This window comes from Colletes latitarsis, chromosome 12, assembly GCF_051014445.1.
Source record: "Colletes latitarsis isolate SP2378_abdomen chromosome 12, iyColLati1, whole genome shotgun sequence".
NCBI lineage: Eukaryota > Metazoa > Arthropoda > Insecta > Hymenoptera > Colletidae > Colletes > Colletes latitarsis.
In genome coordinates, this window is record NC_135145.1 from 17428540 (window position 1) to 17449040 (window position 20501).

The following is a 20501-nucleotide window of genomic DNA, read 5'->3' on the forward strand; positions in this document are numbered from 1 at the left end:
ATCACTAAGTTTTACTCTTGAATTCTAATTTTCTTAAATTCGTTAACTTCTGCTTTAAACTTTAATTTATCGGAAACTCACGCAACTATTAATTAGTCTCTTGTTGTTCAGGTTCAGTTAATGGCAGTAGAAGGTAAAAATACTATCAAACAGTTAGGGATATTTATGAAAACGATAGTAAATATTATTATCGTATACTCTTAGGCCGTAATTAAGAATTATATTTAAATAATTATTCTTCAGATTTCATTGGAGCTTCGATTATTAGTTGCGCCATCTAGCTTATCCCATGAGATCACACGAAGAAGGGCCAACCTCATACAAAATCATATATATGTTTTGCCGCGCTCGCCAAGAGATGGCGCTGTGTGGCGGAATCATCACTAAGTTTTACTCTTGAATTCTAATTTTCTTAAATTCGTTAACTTCTGCTTTAAACTTTAATTTATCGGAAACTCATGGAACTATTAATTAGTCTCTTGTTGTTCAGGTTCAGTTGATGGCAGTAGAAGGTAAAATTACTATAATTCCAATTTTCTTGAATCCGTTGACTTCTACTTTAAACTTTAATTTATCAGGTTCAGTTGATGGCAGTAGAAGGTAAAAATACTATCAAACAGTTGAGAATATTTATTAAAACGATAGCAAATATTAGTATCGTATACTCTTAGGTCGTAATTAAGAATTATGATTAAATAATTATTCTTCAGATTTCATTGGCGTTTCGATTATTGGTTGCGCCATCTAGCAACATCTAGCTTGTTCCATAAGTCACGAGAAAAAGCGAGAGTCAACCTCATACGAAACCATATATATGTTTTGCCGCGCTCGCCAAGAGATGGCGCTGTGTGGCGGAATCATCACTAAGTTTTACTCTTGAATTCTAATTTTCTTAAATTGGTTAACTTCTGCTTTAAACTTTAATTTATCGGAAACTCACGCAACTATTAATTAGTCTCTTGTTGTTCAGGTTCAGTTAATGGCAGTAGAAGGTAAAAATACTATCAAACAGTTAGGGATATTTATGAAAACGATAGTAAATATTATTATCGTATACTCTTAGGCCGTAATTAAGAATTATATTTAAATAATTATTCTTCAGATTTCATTGGAGCTTCGATTATTAGTTGCGCCATCTAGCTTATCCCATGAGATCACACGAAGAAGGGCCAACCTCATACAAAATCATATATATGTTTTGCCGCGCTCGCCAAGAGATGGCGCTGTGTGGCGGAATCATCACTAAGTTTTACTCTTGAATTCTAATTTTCTTAAATTCGTTAACTTCTGCTTTAAACTTTAATTTATCGGAAACTCACGCAACTATTAACTAGTCTCTTCTTGTTCAGGTTCAGTTGATGGCAGTAGAAGGTAAAATTACTATCAAACAGTTGGGAATATTTATGAAAACGATAGTAAATATTATTATCGTATACTCTTAGGCCGTAATTAAGAATTATGTTTAAATAATTAATTCTCAGATTTCATTGGCGTTTCGATTATTGGTTGCACCGTTCTCCAGTGACTGTGAACGTCGCTTTACGCGTTTCGACGCGAAATCAATATCACAGTGGCTCTTAGAGAGGCGTGTTTGCGCACGAACGTTAAAATCGAATAAATAGTCGTCTGCAGAAAGATTCGGAGCAGGCGTCACAATACACCACGGCGCGTGGTAGCGTAACAGTGGGGCGCGAGCAAGTGTCAATTCGATTATTGTCATCGTTCACGAGGGTAATCGGTGCTTTCGTTGAGATCGTTCGGAATTTCTACCGATGATCGGCAAATCGCGTATACGTATTCCTATGGGTGCCGTGAGGCGGCGAGAAAGGCCACCTCTTTAAATTAAAAGAAGGAATGACGCTGGAGAATCCGTTCTTTGTCGTCAAGGAGTAAGTAAAACTTACACGAACACTTTTGCTTGTTGTTTTTTTTTTTCTTTCAAACCGTACGGATTCGTCGACGATCGAACAATCCCGATGCCACGAAATTCACACGGTTGTCAAGTTTGAACTTTTGTTGTACCTTTCGCGACATTGCTGTTGTATATATACGTCAGCCCTTCAAGAATAGTCGCGAGCTGCGCTACAAAGGAACCTTACTTTTGACGTTTCGAAACGTCAAATAGCTACTCGTCGCGACACTTGTCACATACGGTTTACCGACAATCCCTTTGCACAAAATCTTATCTCGGCGTACATGAATTGTAAACACCTCTAATCTCAAGCATTTTATATATTTTTCTGTTTCTTGTATTTATATAACGTCCGACTTGTTATTTTTATCGGAAGTGGCATTGAATACATTCGACAACGGTGTAAGATTTTGTAAATTTTTTTTTTTAAATTCATAAAATATACGAACACGTTCGTCGTTTTCACGTAAAAGAAACTAAATAGTTACGGTCTGTTTTTAGATTTTTCTACGCGGGTAAAATTATTATTTTTAAGTATAATGTTTTTACTCGTTGTCATACAATAAGTACTTGTTTTTACAATAAATACAGTTTTGATTAATTGCAAGCGACAGAACGATTAATAAAAAACTGATTTATCGGAGAAGTAGAAATTTACTAGAAATTGCGATAAGATTACATAACCTTTCTGATTAACGTTATGCTTTTAATTATACGATACATATTTCATCACATAAAATTTATCGCTCATAGATTATCGATACCGATAGCACGGAAGAGATCGATAAATAAAAAATTTTAATCGTCAAGTATCAAATAATTCGATTATTTCGATATTCGATAATTCGATATTTTATCTCGCTCGTTTTGCAATAGTTACATTTCAACGTACGAGGATTAACTTTTACGAACGAAATAGTACGTAGTTGTAACTAATTAAAATGATTGTACAGTTCGGTATCAGGGATCGATAATTCTGTTTCTGTATTTTAGCGAAGTTTGTAAGGCCCTGAATAAAAATCGCGGTTTATACGGGCGCTGGACGGAATTGCAGGATGTTATTGTCACGAGCCCTACTGTGAGTGGGGGAATCCCGATCTCGCGCGACGAATTAGAGTGGACGACTACAGAATTGCGGAAAGCATTACGATCGATCGAATGGGATTTGGATGATCTAGAAGATACGATCCATATCCTTTAATGCGTGTATACGTTACGCACGATGTACGTGATATATTTACAAAAACAGATTATTTCATTTTCTTTTTTTCACGCCTACGTCGAGTTTGAAGTTCTTGGAACTTTAACCTCGAAAAGTTAGCAATGTCACGGACGTGCCTAGGTATTTTAGCGCCCCCCCCCCCAACTATGGATACGATTTTATTACGAATTTTAATTTTTGAAATTTTTTTTTAAATTTTCACTTACGATGTTAAAGATGTACTTTTGAGATCTTACGCTTGAATAAAGAACGCAAATGAGAAAATAATTTGTTTTGATTCGAGATATGACGAAATTCTCTTATCGTTGATCCAATAGTTTGTACGTTATAATTTTGTACATTTCAAGTTTCTATGCTCTATATTGTTCTTAACATTATATACGTATATACGTATCGTAGAGAAGAATCCGACGAAATTTAAAATAGATAATAAGGAGTTAACGGTTCAACGAAGTTTTATCGAACAAACACGAGAGGAAGTGAAGGTAAAGCGTGTTACGTACAATATCAACTATTTTTAAATTTAGTATTTTTTTTTTTAAGTGTAGAATGTATCTTTATACAGGGTGTTCGGCCACCCCTGGGAAAAATTTTAATGGGAGATTCTAGAGGCCAAAATAAAACGAAAATCAAGAATATCAATTTGTTGACTGAGGCTTCGTTAAAAAGTTATTAACAATTAAATTCAAAAATTTCAAATCGTTCTGGAAAAATTATTTTCGGTTGCTGGAATCAATTACGATCATTTTTGGTCATTACACATACCACCGAAATCCTACGCATTTTCAAGAAAAAAAATCGAGAATATATGAAATTTTTCGGCGAAAAAAAAATTTTTCAAATCGTTCTAAAAAAATTATTTTAAGTTGCGGGGATCAATTACAATCATTTTTGGTCATTACACATACCTCCGAAATCCTACGCATTTTCGAAAAAAAAAATCGAGAATGTATGAAATTTTTCGACGGAAAAACAAAATTTCAAATCGTTCTGGAAAAATTATTTTCGATTGCGGGGATCAATTACAATTGCTTTTGGTCATTACACATACCCTCGAAATCCTACGCATTTTCGAGAAAAAAAAACGAGAAAGTATGCAATTTTTCGGCGAAAAAAAATTTCTCATATCGTTCTAAAAAAATTATTTTAGGTTGCAGGGGTCAATTACAATCAATTTTGGTCATTACACATACCCTCGAAATCTTACGCATTTTCGAGAAAAAAATTCGAGAATGTATGAAATTTTTCGGCGAAAAAAAAAATTTCAAATCGTTTTGGAAAAATTATTTTCAATTGTGGGGCTCAATTACAATAACTTTTGATGAATAGACATATCCCCGAAATCCTACCCACTTTCTAGAAAAAAATTCGAGAATGTGTGTTTCGACGGAAAAAAAATTTTTCAAATCGTTCTAAAAAAATTATTTTCGATTGCGGGGATCAATTACAATCATTTTTTATCATTACACATATCCCCGAAATCCTACGCATTTTCAAGAAAAAAAATCGAGAATGTATGAAATTTTTCGGTAAAAAAAAAATTTGTCAAATCGTTCTAAAAAAATCATTTTAAGTTGCGGGGTTCAATTACATTCATTTTTGGTTATTACACCTAACCCCGAAATATCCGCATTTTCGAGAAAAAAAATCGAGAAAGTATGAAATTTTTCGACGGAAAAAAAATTTTTCAAATCGTTCTAAGAAAATCATTTTAAGTTGCGGGGGTCAATTACATTCATTTTTGGTTATTACACCTAACCCCGAAATTCTACGCATTTTCGAGAAAAAAAATCGAGAAAGTATGAAATTTTTCGACGGAAAAAAAATTTGTCAAAACGTTCTAAGAAAATCATTTTAAGTTGCGGAGGTCAATTACATTCATTTTTGGTTATTACACCTAACCCCAAAATTTTACGCATTTTCGAGAAAAAAAATCGAGAAAGTATGAAATTTTTCGACGGAAAAAAAATTTGTCAAATCGTTCTAAGAAAATCATTTTAAGTTGCGGGGGTCAATTACATTCATTTTTGGTTATTACACCTAACCCCGAAATTCTACGCATTTTCGAGAAAAAAAATCGAGAAAGTATGAAATTTTTCGACGGAAAAAAAATTTGTCAAAACGTTCTAAGAAAATCATTTTAAGTTGCGGAGGTCAATTACATTCATTTTTGGTTATTACACCTAACCCCGAAATTCTACGCATTTTCGAGAAAAAAAATCGATAAAGTATGAAATTTTTCGACGGAAAAAAAAATTTTCAAATCGTTCTGGAAAAATTATTTTCAATTGTAGGGCTGAATTACAATAACTTTTGATGAATAGACATATCTCCGAAATCCTACGCATTTTCGAGAAAAAAAATTCCTTACCGAAAATCTAATTAGGTGCCTAAATTTTTCGACGAAAAAAAAAAATTTCAAATCGTTCTGGAAAAATTATTTTTATTTAGTGGGGTTAATCACAATCATTTTTGGTGAATAAACATATTCTCGAAATTCTACCCACTTTCTAGAAAAAAATTCGAGAATGTGCAAAATTTTTCGACGGAAAAAAAGAAATTTCAAATCGTTCTGGAAAAATTATTTTTATTTAGTGAGCTTAATTACAATCATTTTTGGTGAATAGACATATCCCCGAAACTCTATGCATTTTCGAGAAAAAAAATCGAGAATGTATGAAATTTTTTAGCGAAAAAAAAATTTTTCAAATCGTTCTAAAAAAATTATTTTAAGTTGCGGGAATCAATTACAATCATTTTTGGTTATTATACATACCTCCGAAATCCTACGTATTTTCAAGAAAAAAATTCTTTACCGAAAATCTAATTAGGTGCCTAAATTTTTCGTCGAAAAAAAAAAATTTCAAATCGTTCTGGAAAAATTATTTTCGATTGCGGGGATCAATTACAATTGTTTTTGGTCATTACACATACCCCCGAAATCCTGCGCATTTTCGAGAAAAAAATTCAAAACGGGCGGAACTTTAAACGTTAATAACTTTTTAACGAAGCCTCCATCAACAAATTGATATTCTTGATTTTCGTCTTGTTTTGGTCTCTACAATCTCCCATTAAAATTTTTCCCAGGGGAACACCCTGTATAGTGTGATTCGTAGCCTAATTTTAATACCTTGATCGATATTTTGTTATAGATCATGAAGGATAAGATGAATTTAAGTAGAGGTCGGGACCGCGATAGTACAGCAAGACAGGTGTGTTACAATTAAATTTTATTCATAAATATAAGAATACATAAAGTATTAATAGAATTTGTTTAATTTTCATCTTTATATCTTGTTTTGTAGTAATCAAATTTATTACGATATGATTAACAAATACCGGAAGTAAAAGTTTAGATGAATTAACTTTGTTACTCGTGTCTTCGAATTTCGCTTATAAAATAAAATCGCGAACGTTGCGACATCTACGAGAGAAACTGTCAAATCGCCGATAATGCTAATCAGCTGTAAACGTTAGTCGCAACAGCGGCGTTAGAAGTAATTCCTGTTTGTTTTCTTTTTTTACTTACGGTATGTTCTTTCTTTTTTATAGTTTTACGAATAAATTAGCGCCAGTCAGGCTATGATATAAATCTATTCTAAAAAATTCCACAGAGATAAGGAAATGGTTTATACGGTAAATCAATACTTCTTATCATCGATCGTACACAAAATGACATTAGGAAGTAATTTCATTACGATTAACTACATTTATCGTATCATTGAAAAATGTTTTGATTCTTGAAATCGCGTAATTTAATGATTAAATAGTTATCGCTTAATTTAAGAATTAAATTTTTCTCTAATTTTATATGTAATTATGCATTCGTATCGCAGCCACTTTTGGATAACAGTCCTGCTCGAGTTCCTGTTAACCATGGTACGACTAAGTACAGTAAATTGGAAAATGAAATCGATAGCCCGAATAGGCAATTCTTAGGCGACACGTTACAGCAACAGAACAACATGATGAGACAACAGGACGAGCAACTGGACATGATAGGAGAAAGTATCGGTTCTCTTAAAACAGTATCTAGACAAATTAATACTGAATTAGATGAACAAGCTGTGTAAGTTTATTGCCTAAAAACCTTGTAATTCCTAATAATATTAACACGTTCCGTGCCTTGTGGGGCATATACAATCCCCGCTGAACTTTCTGTTCAGGCCGCTAACGATTCTAGTAGAATAAATGTTCAACTATGCGTTCGCTAGAATAATTTCTTAAAAATTATATTTATTGCATTGTCGTCTAATGCATATTCAAATCTATATCCTTTTCTTGCTACTTGTACTATTGAAAAATTGTAAGGCACATGTCAAAAACAATCTTATATTTTAAATCGTAAAAGTATGCAGCCTGACCGGAAAGTCTTCAAAAAATGGTACAGCGCGGAATGTGTTAATAGTGAAAATATTATTACCTAAATGTTGGTTTATATTTCAGTATGCTAGATGAATTTGGTAATGAGTTAGAGGTGACAGATTCTAAATTGGACGCAACAATGAAAAAAATGGCCAAAGTTCTTCATATGAGTAATGGTAACTATAATAATTACATTCCTGCTCCTACTACTGCAACATCTAGTGTTTCTGATCTTGCCTCTAAACCTTCTTCTCTATCGTCTTTATCGAACACAATAACTAATTGTTTTTTATGTTCCGGAGATTGAATAGGTACTGTTACCACAATTGTACCATAATTATTCAGTAAATTTATAAAATTGAAACGTTATTTACATTCGTTTGCTTAACTGCTTACTTTATCGGAGTACATTTATAATATTCAGTTGTATTATTTGCATTTGATTTACATTCAAATTAATAACAATTCAATGTAACTACTGAAAAATTATGGGTTTTTTAAACAAATCTATCGTTGACATTCACTTTGCCTTTATAACGTTGCATACTAGCATTGTCGATGAACAATTTTTATTTCTTTTTCTCGTACACATACCAAACTAATCGAAACTAATAGCATTGTTTACCTTTAAAATATTTTTCTATTTTTCCCTATTAAACACGCATAGGGTTCTACAGACACGCAATTAATCCAGTGATTTATCAGAGAATAGAAATCTCATTAAAATAATATTTAAAATGAAAGTTAATAAAGTATATATTTATTATTTAATCATTCAGCAAACATAAATTGAAATAAATTTTCCAAAATACTTTTCGATTTGTGCACAAATAGAAATATTAAAATTTATATTCTTTTTCTCTCATTATTTTTCTTTTTTTATCGCATAAAAAAAAATGTTTTACGTTTTAAGAGAATGTTAATAGTATAGATAAAATATGTTAAGAACATAAAATAAAAGTAATAATTAGTACAGATATTTAATAGTAATCATTACCTAAATACTGGAATATTCCTGTGCTATTTTTTTTAAATATATAAACTATAAAATTGTATAGTGATTAATATGGAAACCTAAACTTAACTTCAAATCCTATCTATCGTCTGTTCATTTTCTATGCTTTCTTTACATAATTTTCATTTAAACATATTATAAGAATTATATCTGCTTATATTTTCACTGTGAGTGAGGTAAACATACACAAAGAATATTAATTTTTGAATAATACGATCGTTAAATACACATATACAAACAATTGAGAAATTGGCAATTCACAAAATTTGATGTTCGTTTAAATTTAGTAAATACCAGAAGTATAATATCAAAATGGACCATTCGCAGTCATAAATAACCATTATCTATGTAGTACGATAGGTATTGACAAGTGTAGTACGTTGCAATTCGTTAATAGTATCAGAGACATATTGTTAAGTCGTTGTATGTCAAAAGTCTGTAGATAAATAATGGATTGTATTTAAGTACCTCATTTACAATCAGATTTAACAAAGTTACGCCAAATATTGTAAGGCAAGTGTCAAAACAGGAAAAGTAGCGCAAGTAATTTGTGCCTAAGAGAAACTTTAACGTAATGAACGTATAGGTAAATACATGTAATGTTAGAAGACCATTTGCAGTATGATTTGAAACCTCTGATATTCTACTTCCAATGTGTACAACATGTGATATTACTGTATTAATTAATGCGTAGATAAAAGAAATAGTTTAGTGCACAATACTGTGAGATATTCACATTTGCGAAAATACCAGTCAGTTTATGTGTGTAATGAATGTAAATGAAAATATAACGTTTGAAAGAAGAAAATGTTTAAAAGAAAAAAAAAATGAGAGAAAAATGTGAAAGCAATTATTTGTACGAATGATGACTGCTGATTGATTGGTTTCGCAATGGAAACGAAATCGTTCGCGAATACTATGAAATTTAGTGGTTGGTAGTTTGAAGTATCATTATAGGAAGATTAGAATTGAGAATTAAAAATAAAAAAAAAGAATTGATAAATTAGATAATGAAAATATTTATTCCATTGTTAGAAGAGTGTTATTGATATAACATTGTGAATACACACCAAAAGAGAAATTATTTATTCTAGTATGTAACTAAAAGCTAAAATGAAAAGATACACTTTATATTATTTCTCATAAATGACCAATTGTGAAAATAGATACAGATGAATAAAATTTGCGACTTTATTTATATTGTACATGTGCTGTAAAGTACCGCAAACTCCTGACCCATTCAAACTATTCAAATAACAATTACAGAAGTAAGATTATTATATAAGAATTCGTTACATTAAGTTCGGTGCTTGAGAGAATACAATTTACAAATGATACACTTTAATTTTAATTGAAAGTAACTTTTAGAACATCTTAATTTGATAGCTGTGTTTAGTTGTTTTTTTATTTTAGAATGTTTGCTAATCTGTATTATAAAATCTCTCAACCATGGAATTACAGTCTTTTTCACTTGAAATATGTTTATGAATGTGCGTTTATAGATGTGTCATTTTGTTTAAATTTATGCTTACGTATGTTCATGTGAAAATAATTTATACAAAAATTAATACATATAAGAATTATTGTTTTTGGAGCTTCCATAAGTTAATTTAATGTTGCAGTTACTAATCGTTAGTTACGAATAACTTCAGATCTAGTGTTTTCTTTCTTTTTTTTTTAAAGAATTATTTAAAGTATGAAAATAGTTTAAATTAATTGATTCTTTGCACTTAGTGACCTACAATAAATTTTTAAAATACGTTACTTTTATCTAATTACTGAACAAGTTCCGATAAGTCTTGAGTGCAGAGTATCAATCAAAATTTTCTAGTGTTGTTGCGAAAAGCTTGTTGGAAAAGTGCATGTTTAAAATAATGTACGATATTCACTGTTTGAAGAAGGGCCAAATATATGTGCATTGATTTTTCTTATACAGTATTGTATTTTACTTGTTAAATTTTATCTCTGTTCATAGAAGAGCGATAAAATAATTTGATTCTATAACTTTTTTTATAAGTGACGCATGTGATGTTACTTTCCGTTTGTTTTAGATCGGAGACAATGGGTAGCCATTGGAGTGTTGACTGCTATATTGGTGTTTCTAATAATTTTATTTATAATTAAGTGAATCATTTAATTTCTTAGCGTCCATAAGAATTATTGGTTCTTCTTCATAGCATTTAGTCGAATGTGTTGAATTATGTTTTAATAACAAATTATCGATAGCGATATTTTATGATCCATTACAATAAATACTTAACAGTTATTATATTTTTTAACAGAGTTTCTATGAATTTCCTTCCCCAAGAGCATAAAATATTTGAAATATTATCACGAAACTTGCGTCGACTCTAATGTCAAATAATGTGTGGGGGAAAAGGAGAAACATTATTACTCGTCTATCGTCCTTCCACGAGAAGAAGGCACTGCGTGTTTACATCCCCACTCCTGTTGCAGTTCGCTGACTCACAGCTATTGGTTGAAAACGAAGATCGGTGACAGCCAATCAGCGGACTGCGACAGGAGTGGGGATGTAAACACGCTGTGACTTCTCCTCGTGGAAGGACGTTACTTCATTTTACACTTTCGCAGGATTTAATTAATGATATATTAACGCATAGCAATCACAGATTATTCGATGATTGTTAATTTTTTTATTCATATAAGACAACAATATTTTTATAAAAGTATTATACATAAAAAGAGTTGTATGATGATATATATTGTAAAATATATTTAGGCTTCTATTGCTCTCCTTTAGATTACTCAAATGTTTCTTTTCTTTTTGAATGTAAATGTAATGCATTATTCTGCCCTTACAACCATATAAATAAGTCACGCAATGTAATACATTCAATTTTGTACATTTGGAAATTAAAACACTTGCCTTTTCGTTGGAGGAACTCTGGAAGCTCTCATAGAACTTAAAAAAAAAAAAGACTTAAAAAGACATGGCAGTTACAATAAAACGAATGTATATAGATACTATATACACGTTTTGCACGCAAGTATAAAGAAATCGTGTTACAAAGATGTTAGAAAAATTGAACAACGCAAATGACCTAGTAATGACAGCAGAGGAAAAATATTTCTATTATATAAAATCTTTGGTATAGTGTTCGTTATTGCAATCACTCGTATCGTGTACACGCATGAAATTAATCGTTAAAAAATAAATGTAAAAGCAGTTTTAAAATGATTCGTTAAATAATATAACGCAAGTATAAATGCAAAAAGAATATTATTCTGTTTACCTGACGATTCGCTAAAGTGAAAAGTAAATTTTATTATAATTTTGTTATTCGAATGAAAATATTCACTATTTTTTAATATATAACTATAATGTACAGCGTTCCATATTGGTTTTATAAAGAAATTAGATCGATTCAAAATATATTCATCAAGTATCATTATCTTCCTTGATCCACATTATTTTTTATATGCACGTAAGGCACTTCTAGTGATATGAAAAACAGAATGGAACGATCGCACTTTTAAATATCATATAGTTTACAACATACTAATATTTACGGTTCCAATCGTACACGCTTGTGACATTCGACAGGCAACACTTTCCTTATGTCACCGATATTTCCAACTTCTATTCTTAATCTACTAATCTCGTCTTCGTAATTCTTTACCCACTGTGTTTGCAAATTCTTCGCATCTGTCAATGCACGAATCCTCTGATCTAGATTTGCAACCGCGATCTCCTTTTCAGCCGCGACCAGACGTTCTTCCAGATCGTTCAAGTCCGTCTCATCTAAGTTGGAAAAGATTTAGATCTCTTAGTTACGTCGATTTAATAGTAATTTAACTAAACAAATCGGTAAGAAGAAATTGATGTACTTATTTTCGGCAGATTGTCGAGCTCTTTTATTATTTCGGCCACTTCGGCTAACGCTTTGTCCACTTGTTGCGTCGCCAGAGTTACGTTGATTTTCGTTTGGCCAATTTTATGATTTGCCTAAAAAATATTAATAACGTGCCAGATATTATTTAATTATAATATCAATTTTATTGCACGTGACCGATATCTTACTTCTGTCGCGATATTCGTGTCCTGGTCAATTTGAATTTCGTACTTTGTCATCATAGAGTCCGTAGTGTCGACCCTCAGATGTAATTTTTCTGCCTCGTTTCCTACGCGAAGTGCTTCTACCTTAGTCTTATTTGCTTCTGTTCTAATAACGTTTGCTTTCGCACTAGCTTCCTCTGCATACGTCTAAAAACATTGTTCTTCGTTTAATAAATGAAAGATTCTGTTTCGTCGACGAACAAAATTAACGTACCTGAGCATTTTGCGCTATTTTACGAGCATTTTTGGCGTTATTTTCTGACCCGATTAGTACTTCTTCCGCTTGCATAGCTTGCCGTCTCGCATCCGCAATCATCATCGAGATGTCGTTTATACCTTTCAAGGCATCTTGAGCTTTGATGCGTTCACGTTTCACTTCAGCATCGAACTCTACGAAGTTACATTATGTTTTTCTTTCCTCATACAAATATTAATTGTGTTTTGATAGTAATTAAAATAATAATCACCGCCTAATTTTTTCAATGTTTCTTGAGCTTCCTTCAAAGTTTGGTCACCTCGTTTCACAGCATCGTTTGCTTTTTCATTCGCTCTGTCTAATTCTGCCAAAAGATCGGCAGTAGCTGCTTGCTGAACCTGTGCCCCATCCAGCAGTTCTTCGCTTTTCTTTATCTTCTCTGCCATCTCGGTTATAAGACTTTCATGCCGATCTATCAACAGTTGTGCCTCTTCTTTTAACCGCAATCCCTGCAATGATCATTTTGTTAACATTCAGCTTTGCATCGATACAAATATGGTTTATCTTAATTCGAAAATTACCTCATTGTTAACCTCTTTAACTTGACTTTGTAATTGCTGAATGTCAACAGGCGGAAGTGTTAAATCGAGAATCAATGAGTCTATTGCTTCCTTCGAAACAGCGGATGATTTAGTAGCTGCTATACTGGTAAGATTTTTCACTTCGTTCATACTACGCTCTAACAGCTCCAATTTGTTCTTCAAACCTCTTATATCTTCGCTAAAAACAAAATATATTTTCTAAAGATGCACTATTTACTACGATAATTATATTCGACTTTTTGGAAATCATCAAAGCTTAGGTCATTCGTAAAACACCAGCATACATACGTCAGATTGGTGCTTTTTGCTATAGCTGTCTTTGCAAGATTATACGCTTCTATCGTTGTACTCCGAGCTTGCTCTGCCAGTGCATGAATCTTTTTAGCTTCGTTAACGTTTCTGTAAAAAAGATTCAATATATATCATGACAAAATTTAATTCGATTTATTTATAGGGGACAAATTTGTAACATATTTCTCAGTTAGAAAAAGTTTTTACTTTTATAACCCGTTCTTCTCCATTAAAATGTATTGCTATCATACATTTTAGTACTTCTTTGAATTCGTCTTTTTACACTTTATAAAGATATGGAAACAAAATTTAGAACTTCTTGTTTTTTACAAGTCGTGATTCTAAAAGTTGAGAAATTTATTGTGGAAAAAAATATACTTTTTCACATTATATTTACTTTGTTAAATAGTGTAGGTTTTACTTATAACATTTTTTTATATGTTTATAAATAACGAAGGTATTTAAGTGATTCCGTTTTTACGTCTTCGACTTCATATTTTCGTAAAATAAATACTACTTTTTAGTGAAATAATTTAGGTGTATATTGTTGGAATAAAAATCACCGCATTCGCTACCCTAGTTGCATGTTCAGTAGTTGGTACCCCTGTCTGGACGAGACATGTATAAATACGGGGGAATCATCATGTATGCGTCCATTTTTTCTTTTTCTGAAATGTTCTATCGCGAACCGTCGTGTAAAATGGACAAATTCCTTGGTTAAAGAATTAAAATTACGTTGGTAACATATTTACATGTGCATTTAAAATTATAAGTTTAGTGTTCAGTATTAATAAAGTATAGTGTTTATTTAATATACCACGACCACGTGCCACGCAAATCTTGCCAGGTAACATGCAGTGAGTATCAATAAAGTTAACACTTGAAATTTTCAATTTTTCTTTAAAATAATTTAAAAGGTATGAAAGAAACTGAGAAAAAAAGTGTATGGTATTGAAATCTCAATTTGTCTTCTATAAAAAACATATTTTTTTTAGTGATAATTTAACAATAAGCAAACATATAATGTAAAGAACAAAAATGTCCCTTTTCCTTGAGTCAATATAAAGTTAACATCTTTTTTTTTTGTGAAATTAATATTTTGTTGAACAACCGCTATTTTTTACAACTTCGGTCAATCTATTTTTCATAGATTTGACCAATGAAGATGTATAATTTGCTGGAATTTGATTCCATTCTTCTAAAATGACTTTCTTAAGAGTTTCTTTCAACGTTATCTCTCTTTTTCATATTTTTCGATCCAGGTAATCCCATAGATTTTCTATATACTAAGGTCTGGGGATTGCGGAGGATGTTTTAATTGTTTTGATGTCCTGTGAAGAAGCCATTCCTTTGCCATGCGTGATGTATACTTCGGATCATTGTCACTTTGAAATGTCCATGTTCTTAATAAATTCAATTTCGTAACGGAAGGCTCCAAATTTCTCCGCAATATTTCAACGTAATCCTTTTTCATTGTATCTTCAATGAACATGAGATTTCCAACCCCGGAAGCAGTCATACATCCCCAGACCATCACAGATCCCCCTCCATGTTTGACTGTATGAACTAAGTTCTGTTACTTCAAAACACTATTTTACTTCTCCATACTTTCGGTGGTTTTTTGACTTGATAAATTTCGAATTTGCTCTCATCAGTGAAGAGAACATCATTCCAGAAAGATTCATTATATTTGAGGTGGTCTTTAGAACACTGTAACCGTTTCTTCCGATTCACTTCAGAAATCATTGGCTTCATCCTCAAAATTCTTCCAAATAATCTTCTTCCCTGCTCTATTCAGTGTTCTACGAATTGTACTTGCACTAGCCGTTTCTTTCTTTAAATTACTCAGTTCTTCCGCTATTTTTACAGCATTCGAAAAAGGATTTTGTTTTACTTTTCTGCAAATTTGTCTCACATCGCTCTCATTGAGTTTTTTTTGGTCGCTGTTTATGATCAATATTACTTAATAATCAAGTCACATGGTTTCTTTGCACAACTTTAGCAATTTCTCTTAAGGACTGTCTATTTATATGCATTTCTCTTCAACAGTTGTTTGTTTACTCATTTCGAGATTACAAAAATAGTATCTCCTTCTGTTGTTTTGCCATAGAAACGAAACACGGGGATTTCCCAAGATCATATTACTAAACAGTGATGCCAACATAACCAAAAATTGTTGCAATAGTTTAACTATGTACATAAAAGCAGGGCTGTTAACTTTATATTGACTCAAGGAAAAGGAACTTTTTTTTGTTCTTTGCATTATATGTTTGCTTATTGTAAAATCATTACTAAAAAAAAAATATATGTTTTTTAGAGAAGACAAATTGAGCTTTCAATACCATACACCTTTTTCCTGTTTTCTTTCATACTTTTTAAATTATTTCAAACAGAAGTTGAAAATTTCAAGTATTAACTTTATATTGACGCTCACTGTATATCAAGATTATAGTTTCTTAATTATTTAATATTACAATTAATTCATGAATACAAAATAGTTTATGGAAACGTATGCAAAACAGTATTCGAAGGATACATTTCTTCGTAGCATCCCACCCAGAAAAATAATTACTAATTCCAAAAACTTCCTGTAATAGTCTCGCGACTGTTTTTCTGTTTCTAAAATTTTAAGTGACAATTCAATAATTTATTGAGTTAATAACTCTCTTTTGACGAACAAATTCGCTATTAATTCCTGGTATAAATATCTTCGTTATTTATACACATATAAAAAAATGTTATAGATAAAATTTGTCCTATTTAATGAAGTAAATATAACACAAAAAGTATGTTTTTCTCCCCGCAATAAATTTCTGAAATTTTAGAATCGTGACTTATAAAAAACAAAAAATTCTACTTTTTGTTTCTATATTCTTATAAAGTGTAAAAAGACGAATTCAAAGAGATACTAAAATGTATGATAGAGAAAAACGGGTTACAAAAATAACAAATTTTTAACTTCGATACACCACGTCTTCCTGTTGTCTGATCAATTTCAGATTTTGCATAGTTTATTTTCTCGTCTAGTGTCACAATTCCAGGGGGTGTTCAAAAAAAAAATCACGAGAAAAAGTTTTTGTCAAGTATAACTAAGGTCCACTCTAATGTGTAGTTATGTACTACTTACAAGTCAGCCAATACACGTGCTTCTTGCGCAGTCGCAGTCATCTGTTTGTTTTGTTGACCAACTTGTTCCGCGAGCTCTTTCGCTTCAAATAATGCAGACGCCCCATCCGTGGCCAAATAATCCTCTGCTTCCTAGCGTTTGATAAATTAAATTTAAACTTATTCTCGTTTTTGTGAATTTCATTAAAAGCTGCGCGAATATTATTCTTACAGTTAGCTGAGCGTGTATTTTGTCGAGCACTCTTTCTGCTTCCTCGATATTTGTCAAACCTTCAGCAGTAGTATCGTTTGCATCAGAAATAGTTAAATCCACCGTTTGCGAAATCTGCCCAATTTCATTCAACTGATCATGTAGTTCATCGAGTTGCTCCACCAAAGTTTTATTTTCATCTGGAATATTTTTATTTGTAATTTCGTTAAAATAAAGCGAACGATCGAGCTATTACACTTACTCCCAGATCCTTGTTTCGCAATCATTAAAAGATTCTTCACTCTATCGTGTACGTTCTTCAGTTCTTTTTCAAAGTCGGAGTCTTTTATGACGGTCGGACTGCTATTAATTTTTTTGAGTGTGTTTTCTAGTTCAGCTAAACGTTCTCTATGATTATCGACTGCATCTTGAACAAGATTGTAACAATCCGGACAATTTACGCATCCGTTTTGCCTGTTATGCTTGTTTTCCTTGCAACGATCGCAACGTCTTCCTTCCACGTTCGTGAGACACTAGTAATCGTATTGTAATAATTATACAGATTAGTCTCTAAAAATCACTGCATATGTTTGGATTAAAATATTTTTCAAACTTACCGGGCACTGACCACTAGTGTCACACTGCAGATCTTGAGAACCAATATTGTCACACTCGCAAGGTTTGCAACCTTCTCTGCTGAATCCATATTGATAAGGAAGACATGCATCGCAATGTTGACCAGTAACACCAGGTCTACATTCGCATTGGCCGTTAATAGGGTTGCAAGTACGATTGTAGGATCCTTCAGGATCACAATTACAAGGTGCACATCCCTAAATACATATATATATATATACATATACATATACATAGTGTGTTTCACAAACTCTGTCCACTTAAATATCTTGATTACTTCAAATAATGCGAGAAAATGTTACTTACAGAAGTTGTGGGATTTAAAAAAGTACATAATACGGTACAAATAGTATTCTTGCAAGTGGAATTGTAGAAAAGATGTACTGATTGGTGTATTTAGAGTATATTTAAATTAATCATTAAAGACACTGGTCAATTAATGTGTGGCGTGGAATCATAGGCACTTTTATTAATCAAAAATATGATACGTTTTTATTAGACAACGTACCATTAAGCATTCGTCAGATGATGTGGTATCGACACAATGGATATCCAACACATTATGTATGAAGAATGAGAAGTACACTTAATACAGTATTCCTAAATCAATGGATAGAACTCAGAGGCAACGTATTAGACAATGTACCATTAAGCATACGTCAGATAATGTGGTATCTGCACAATGGATATCCAACACATTATGTATGAAGGATGGTACACTTAATACAGTATTCCCAAATCAATGGATAGAACTCAGAGGCAATGTATTAGACAATGTACCATTAAGCATTTGTCAGATAATGTGGTATCGGCACAATGGATATCCAACGCACTATGTATGAAGGATAAGAAGTACACTTAATACAGTATTCCCAAATCAATGAATAGAACTCAGAGGCATTATTTCTTGGCCAGCACGAAGTCCAGGTTTAACACTCCTGGGTATTTTCTTGAGAGGAGCATTGAAAAATATTCTGTATAGAGATGTACTGTGAAAGCTTCGAAACAACGAACTAAGCAGCATATGCTACAATAGACGATTCAACAATAAGACGTGTAGCAGTTCAACGATATAACGTTACATTGCTGCAAATAGCCGAAATTTTAATAGTCAAACATTTCAGAAACGGTAAGTTTTAGGACAAACGTACTTTAGTACTTTCATATTCAGAATAAGCCAATCTGTCGAAATGGAAAACAACAAACAAAATTTACCTCTATATCTTCTCTACGTCTCCACTTGCAAGAATACCATTTATACTGTGGCGCTGCTTTGTTGTGGGTAGGATCTTGGAGAATTTTGTAGGTGGACAAAAAAAGAAAAGAGGGGGCGAAGAAAGGCAGGGCGTGTCTTTTTAGCAGGTCCTGTCTTAGACGACTAGGACATCGGGAAGTTTTTTTTTTGTCCTTTTTTTCTTGAATAAATAATTCAAGATATTCAATTAAAATAATTTCTTGAATATAACCTGCACTTAAAGTGTATGATTAGAGTCTGTATGATTTTTAGGTAGGGTAGTTTTATTGTGTTAATTTTGTGTTTTAGATCAAGAGAAAAGTTTCAAAAATCTCGTTTGCATTGGTATGTCATGCGACAGTGGATACCGGGTGTTAGCTGTTTACGATGAGTTTGGGGGTTTTCATACGGATTTTCAGTGGATATTCGGTGGGTTTATAGTTGCCTAGGGCTTTATGTGGTCATGCAGGAGTTCTATTTTCATTTCTATGTGGAGTAGTGCTGTGGGGTAGGATTGGGATTTGTTGAGTATGATCCTGAGGTATTTGTTTTGTATTTTTTGGAGTGTGTTTATGTGTGATTTTGCTGCGGTGCACCATACAGGTGCACCGTATGTTAGGATGGGTTGGACACAGGTTTTGTAAAGTCGGATTTTTAAGTTGATAGGAAGTGTGCTGTTACGTGTTAGGAGTGAGTAGAGAGTACGGAGGATTCCTATGCCTTTGCAGGCTCTATCTTTGGAGTTGTGGTGTCATTTTAGCTTGTTGTCAAACCATATACCTAGGTATTTAACTTTAGTGGACCAGTTGATGGGGTGATTGTTTATTATGAGCTTATCGGGATTATTCAGTTTTTTTGTTGGAGTTGTGGTGCCATTTTAGCTTGTTGTCAAACCATATACCTAGGTATTTAACTTTAGTGGACCAGTTCATGGGGTGATTGTTTATTATGAGCTTATCTGGATTATTCAGTTTTTTTGGAGTGAATACTATTGCTTCGGTTTTGGTCGGGTTTAATATTAGTTTCCATGTGAAGGTGAATCGGAGGATATGGTCAAGGTGATTTTGAGTGTGTTTGATTGCTTGTTTAAGTTGCCAGGAGGAGGAGTAGATGGTTGTCATCTGCGTAGAGGGCAAGTTTGGTGTTGGAGCATTTGGATATGTCGTTGATGTAGATGTTGAGAATAGGATGGGCCCTAGGACTGATCCCTGTGGTACCCCGGTGTATAGGAGTCTGGGGGTGGAGAGGGAGCCGTTATAGGAAACTATTATGTGTCTGTCTGTGAGGTAGTTTTGTACTATTTTGATTAAGTGGGTGCATAGATTGATGTGGTGGAGTTTGAAGAGGAGGCCATTGTACCAGACCGTGTCAAAGGCCTTTTGGAGGCCTAGCAGAATTAGAACCAATGGTTCTTGTTCACGGACATCGGGAAGTTGGTCGAGAATTGTATACAGGGTGTTCGGCCACCCCTGGGAAAAATTTTAATGGAAGATTCTAGAGGCCAAAATAAGACGAAAATCAAGAATACCAATTTCTTGACTGAGGCTTCGTTAAATAGTTATTAACAATTATATTAAAAAATTTCAAATCGTTCTGGAAAAATTATTTTCAATTGCGAGGGGTAATTACGATCA

At 32.5% G+C, this 20501-nt stretch overlaps 2 protein-coding genes across 7 annotated transcripts in view; one reads left to right on the forward strand and one right to left on the reverse strand.

Annotated features, from left to right (window-relative positions):
• Positions 1–1584: 1584 nt before the first annotated feature.
• On the forward strand, positions 1585–10787 carry LOC143349125 (syntaxin-6-like). 2 transcript variants are annotated; one of them, XM_076780110.1, is made up of 7 exons: positions 1585–1889; positions 2906–3101; positions 3524–3619; positions 6287–6346; positions 6971–7203; positions 7581–7675; positions 10566–10787. In XM_076780110.1, the coding sequence occupies exons 1-7, from the start codon at positions 1855–1857 to the stop codon at positions 10640–10642; spliced, it is 792 nt and encodes a 263-aa protein (XP_076636225.1). In that variant the 5' UTR covers positions 1585–1854; the 3' UTR covers positions 10643–10787. The 2 variants fall into 2 exon arrangements, with proteins under 2 accessions (XP_076636225.1, XP_076636224.1); XM_076780109.1 differs by lacking the exon at positions 10566–10787 and having other exon boundaries at positions 1586–1889; positions 7581–9719.
• A 118-nt stretch (positions 10788–10905) lies between these two features.
• Lanb2 (laminin subunit gamma-1) overlaps positions 10906–20501 on the reverse strand; it is a 44961-nt gene continuing 35365 nt past the window's right edge. For all 5 annotated transcript variants that reach the window (XM_076780086.1, XM_076780085.1, XM_076780084.1 and 2 more), the window contains 11 exons: positions 17615–17830; positions 17260–17530; positions 17019–17197; positions 16809–16939; positions 13679–13789; positions 13370–13568; positions 13060–13297; positions 12807–12982; positions 12557–12739; positions 12364–12481; positions 10906–12277 (listed from right to left, as the gene is read on the reverse strand). In XM_076780086.1, the coding sequence (XP_076636201.1) occupies positions 12042–12277; positions 12364–12481; positions 12557–12739; positions 12807–12982; positions 13060–13297; positions 13370–13568; positions 13679–13789; positions 16809–16939; positions 17019–17197; positions 17260–17530; positions 17615–17830 (2058 nt within the window). In that variant the 3' untranslated portion in view covers positions 10906–12041. The remainder of the gene's footprint in view (positions 12278–12363; positions 12482–12556; positions 12740–12806; positions 12983–13059; positions 13298–13369; positions 13569–13678; positions 13790–16808; positions 16940–17018; positions 17198–17259; positions 17531–17614; positions 17831–20501) is intronic.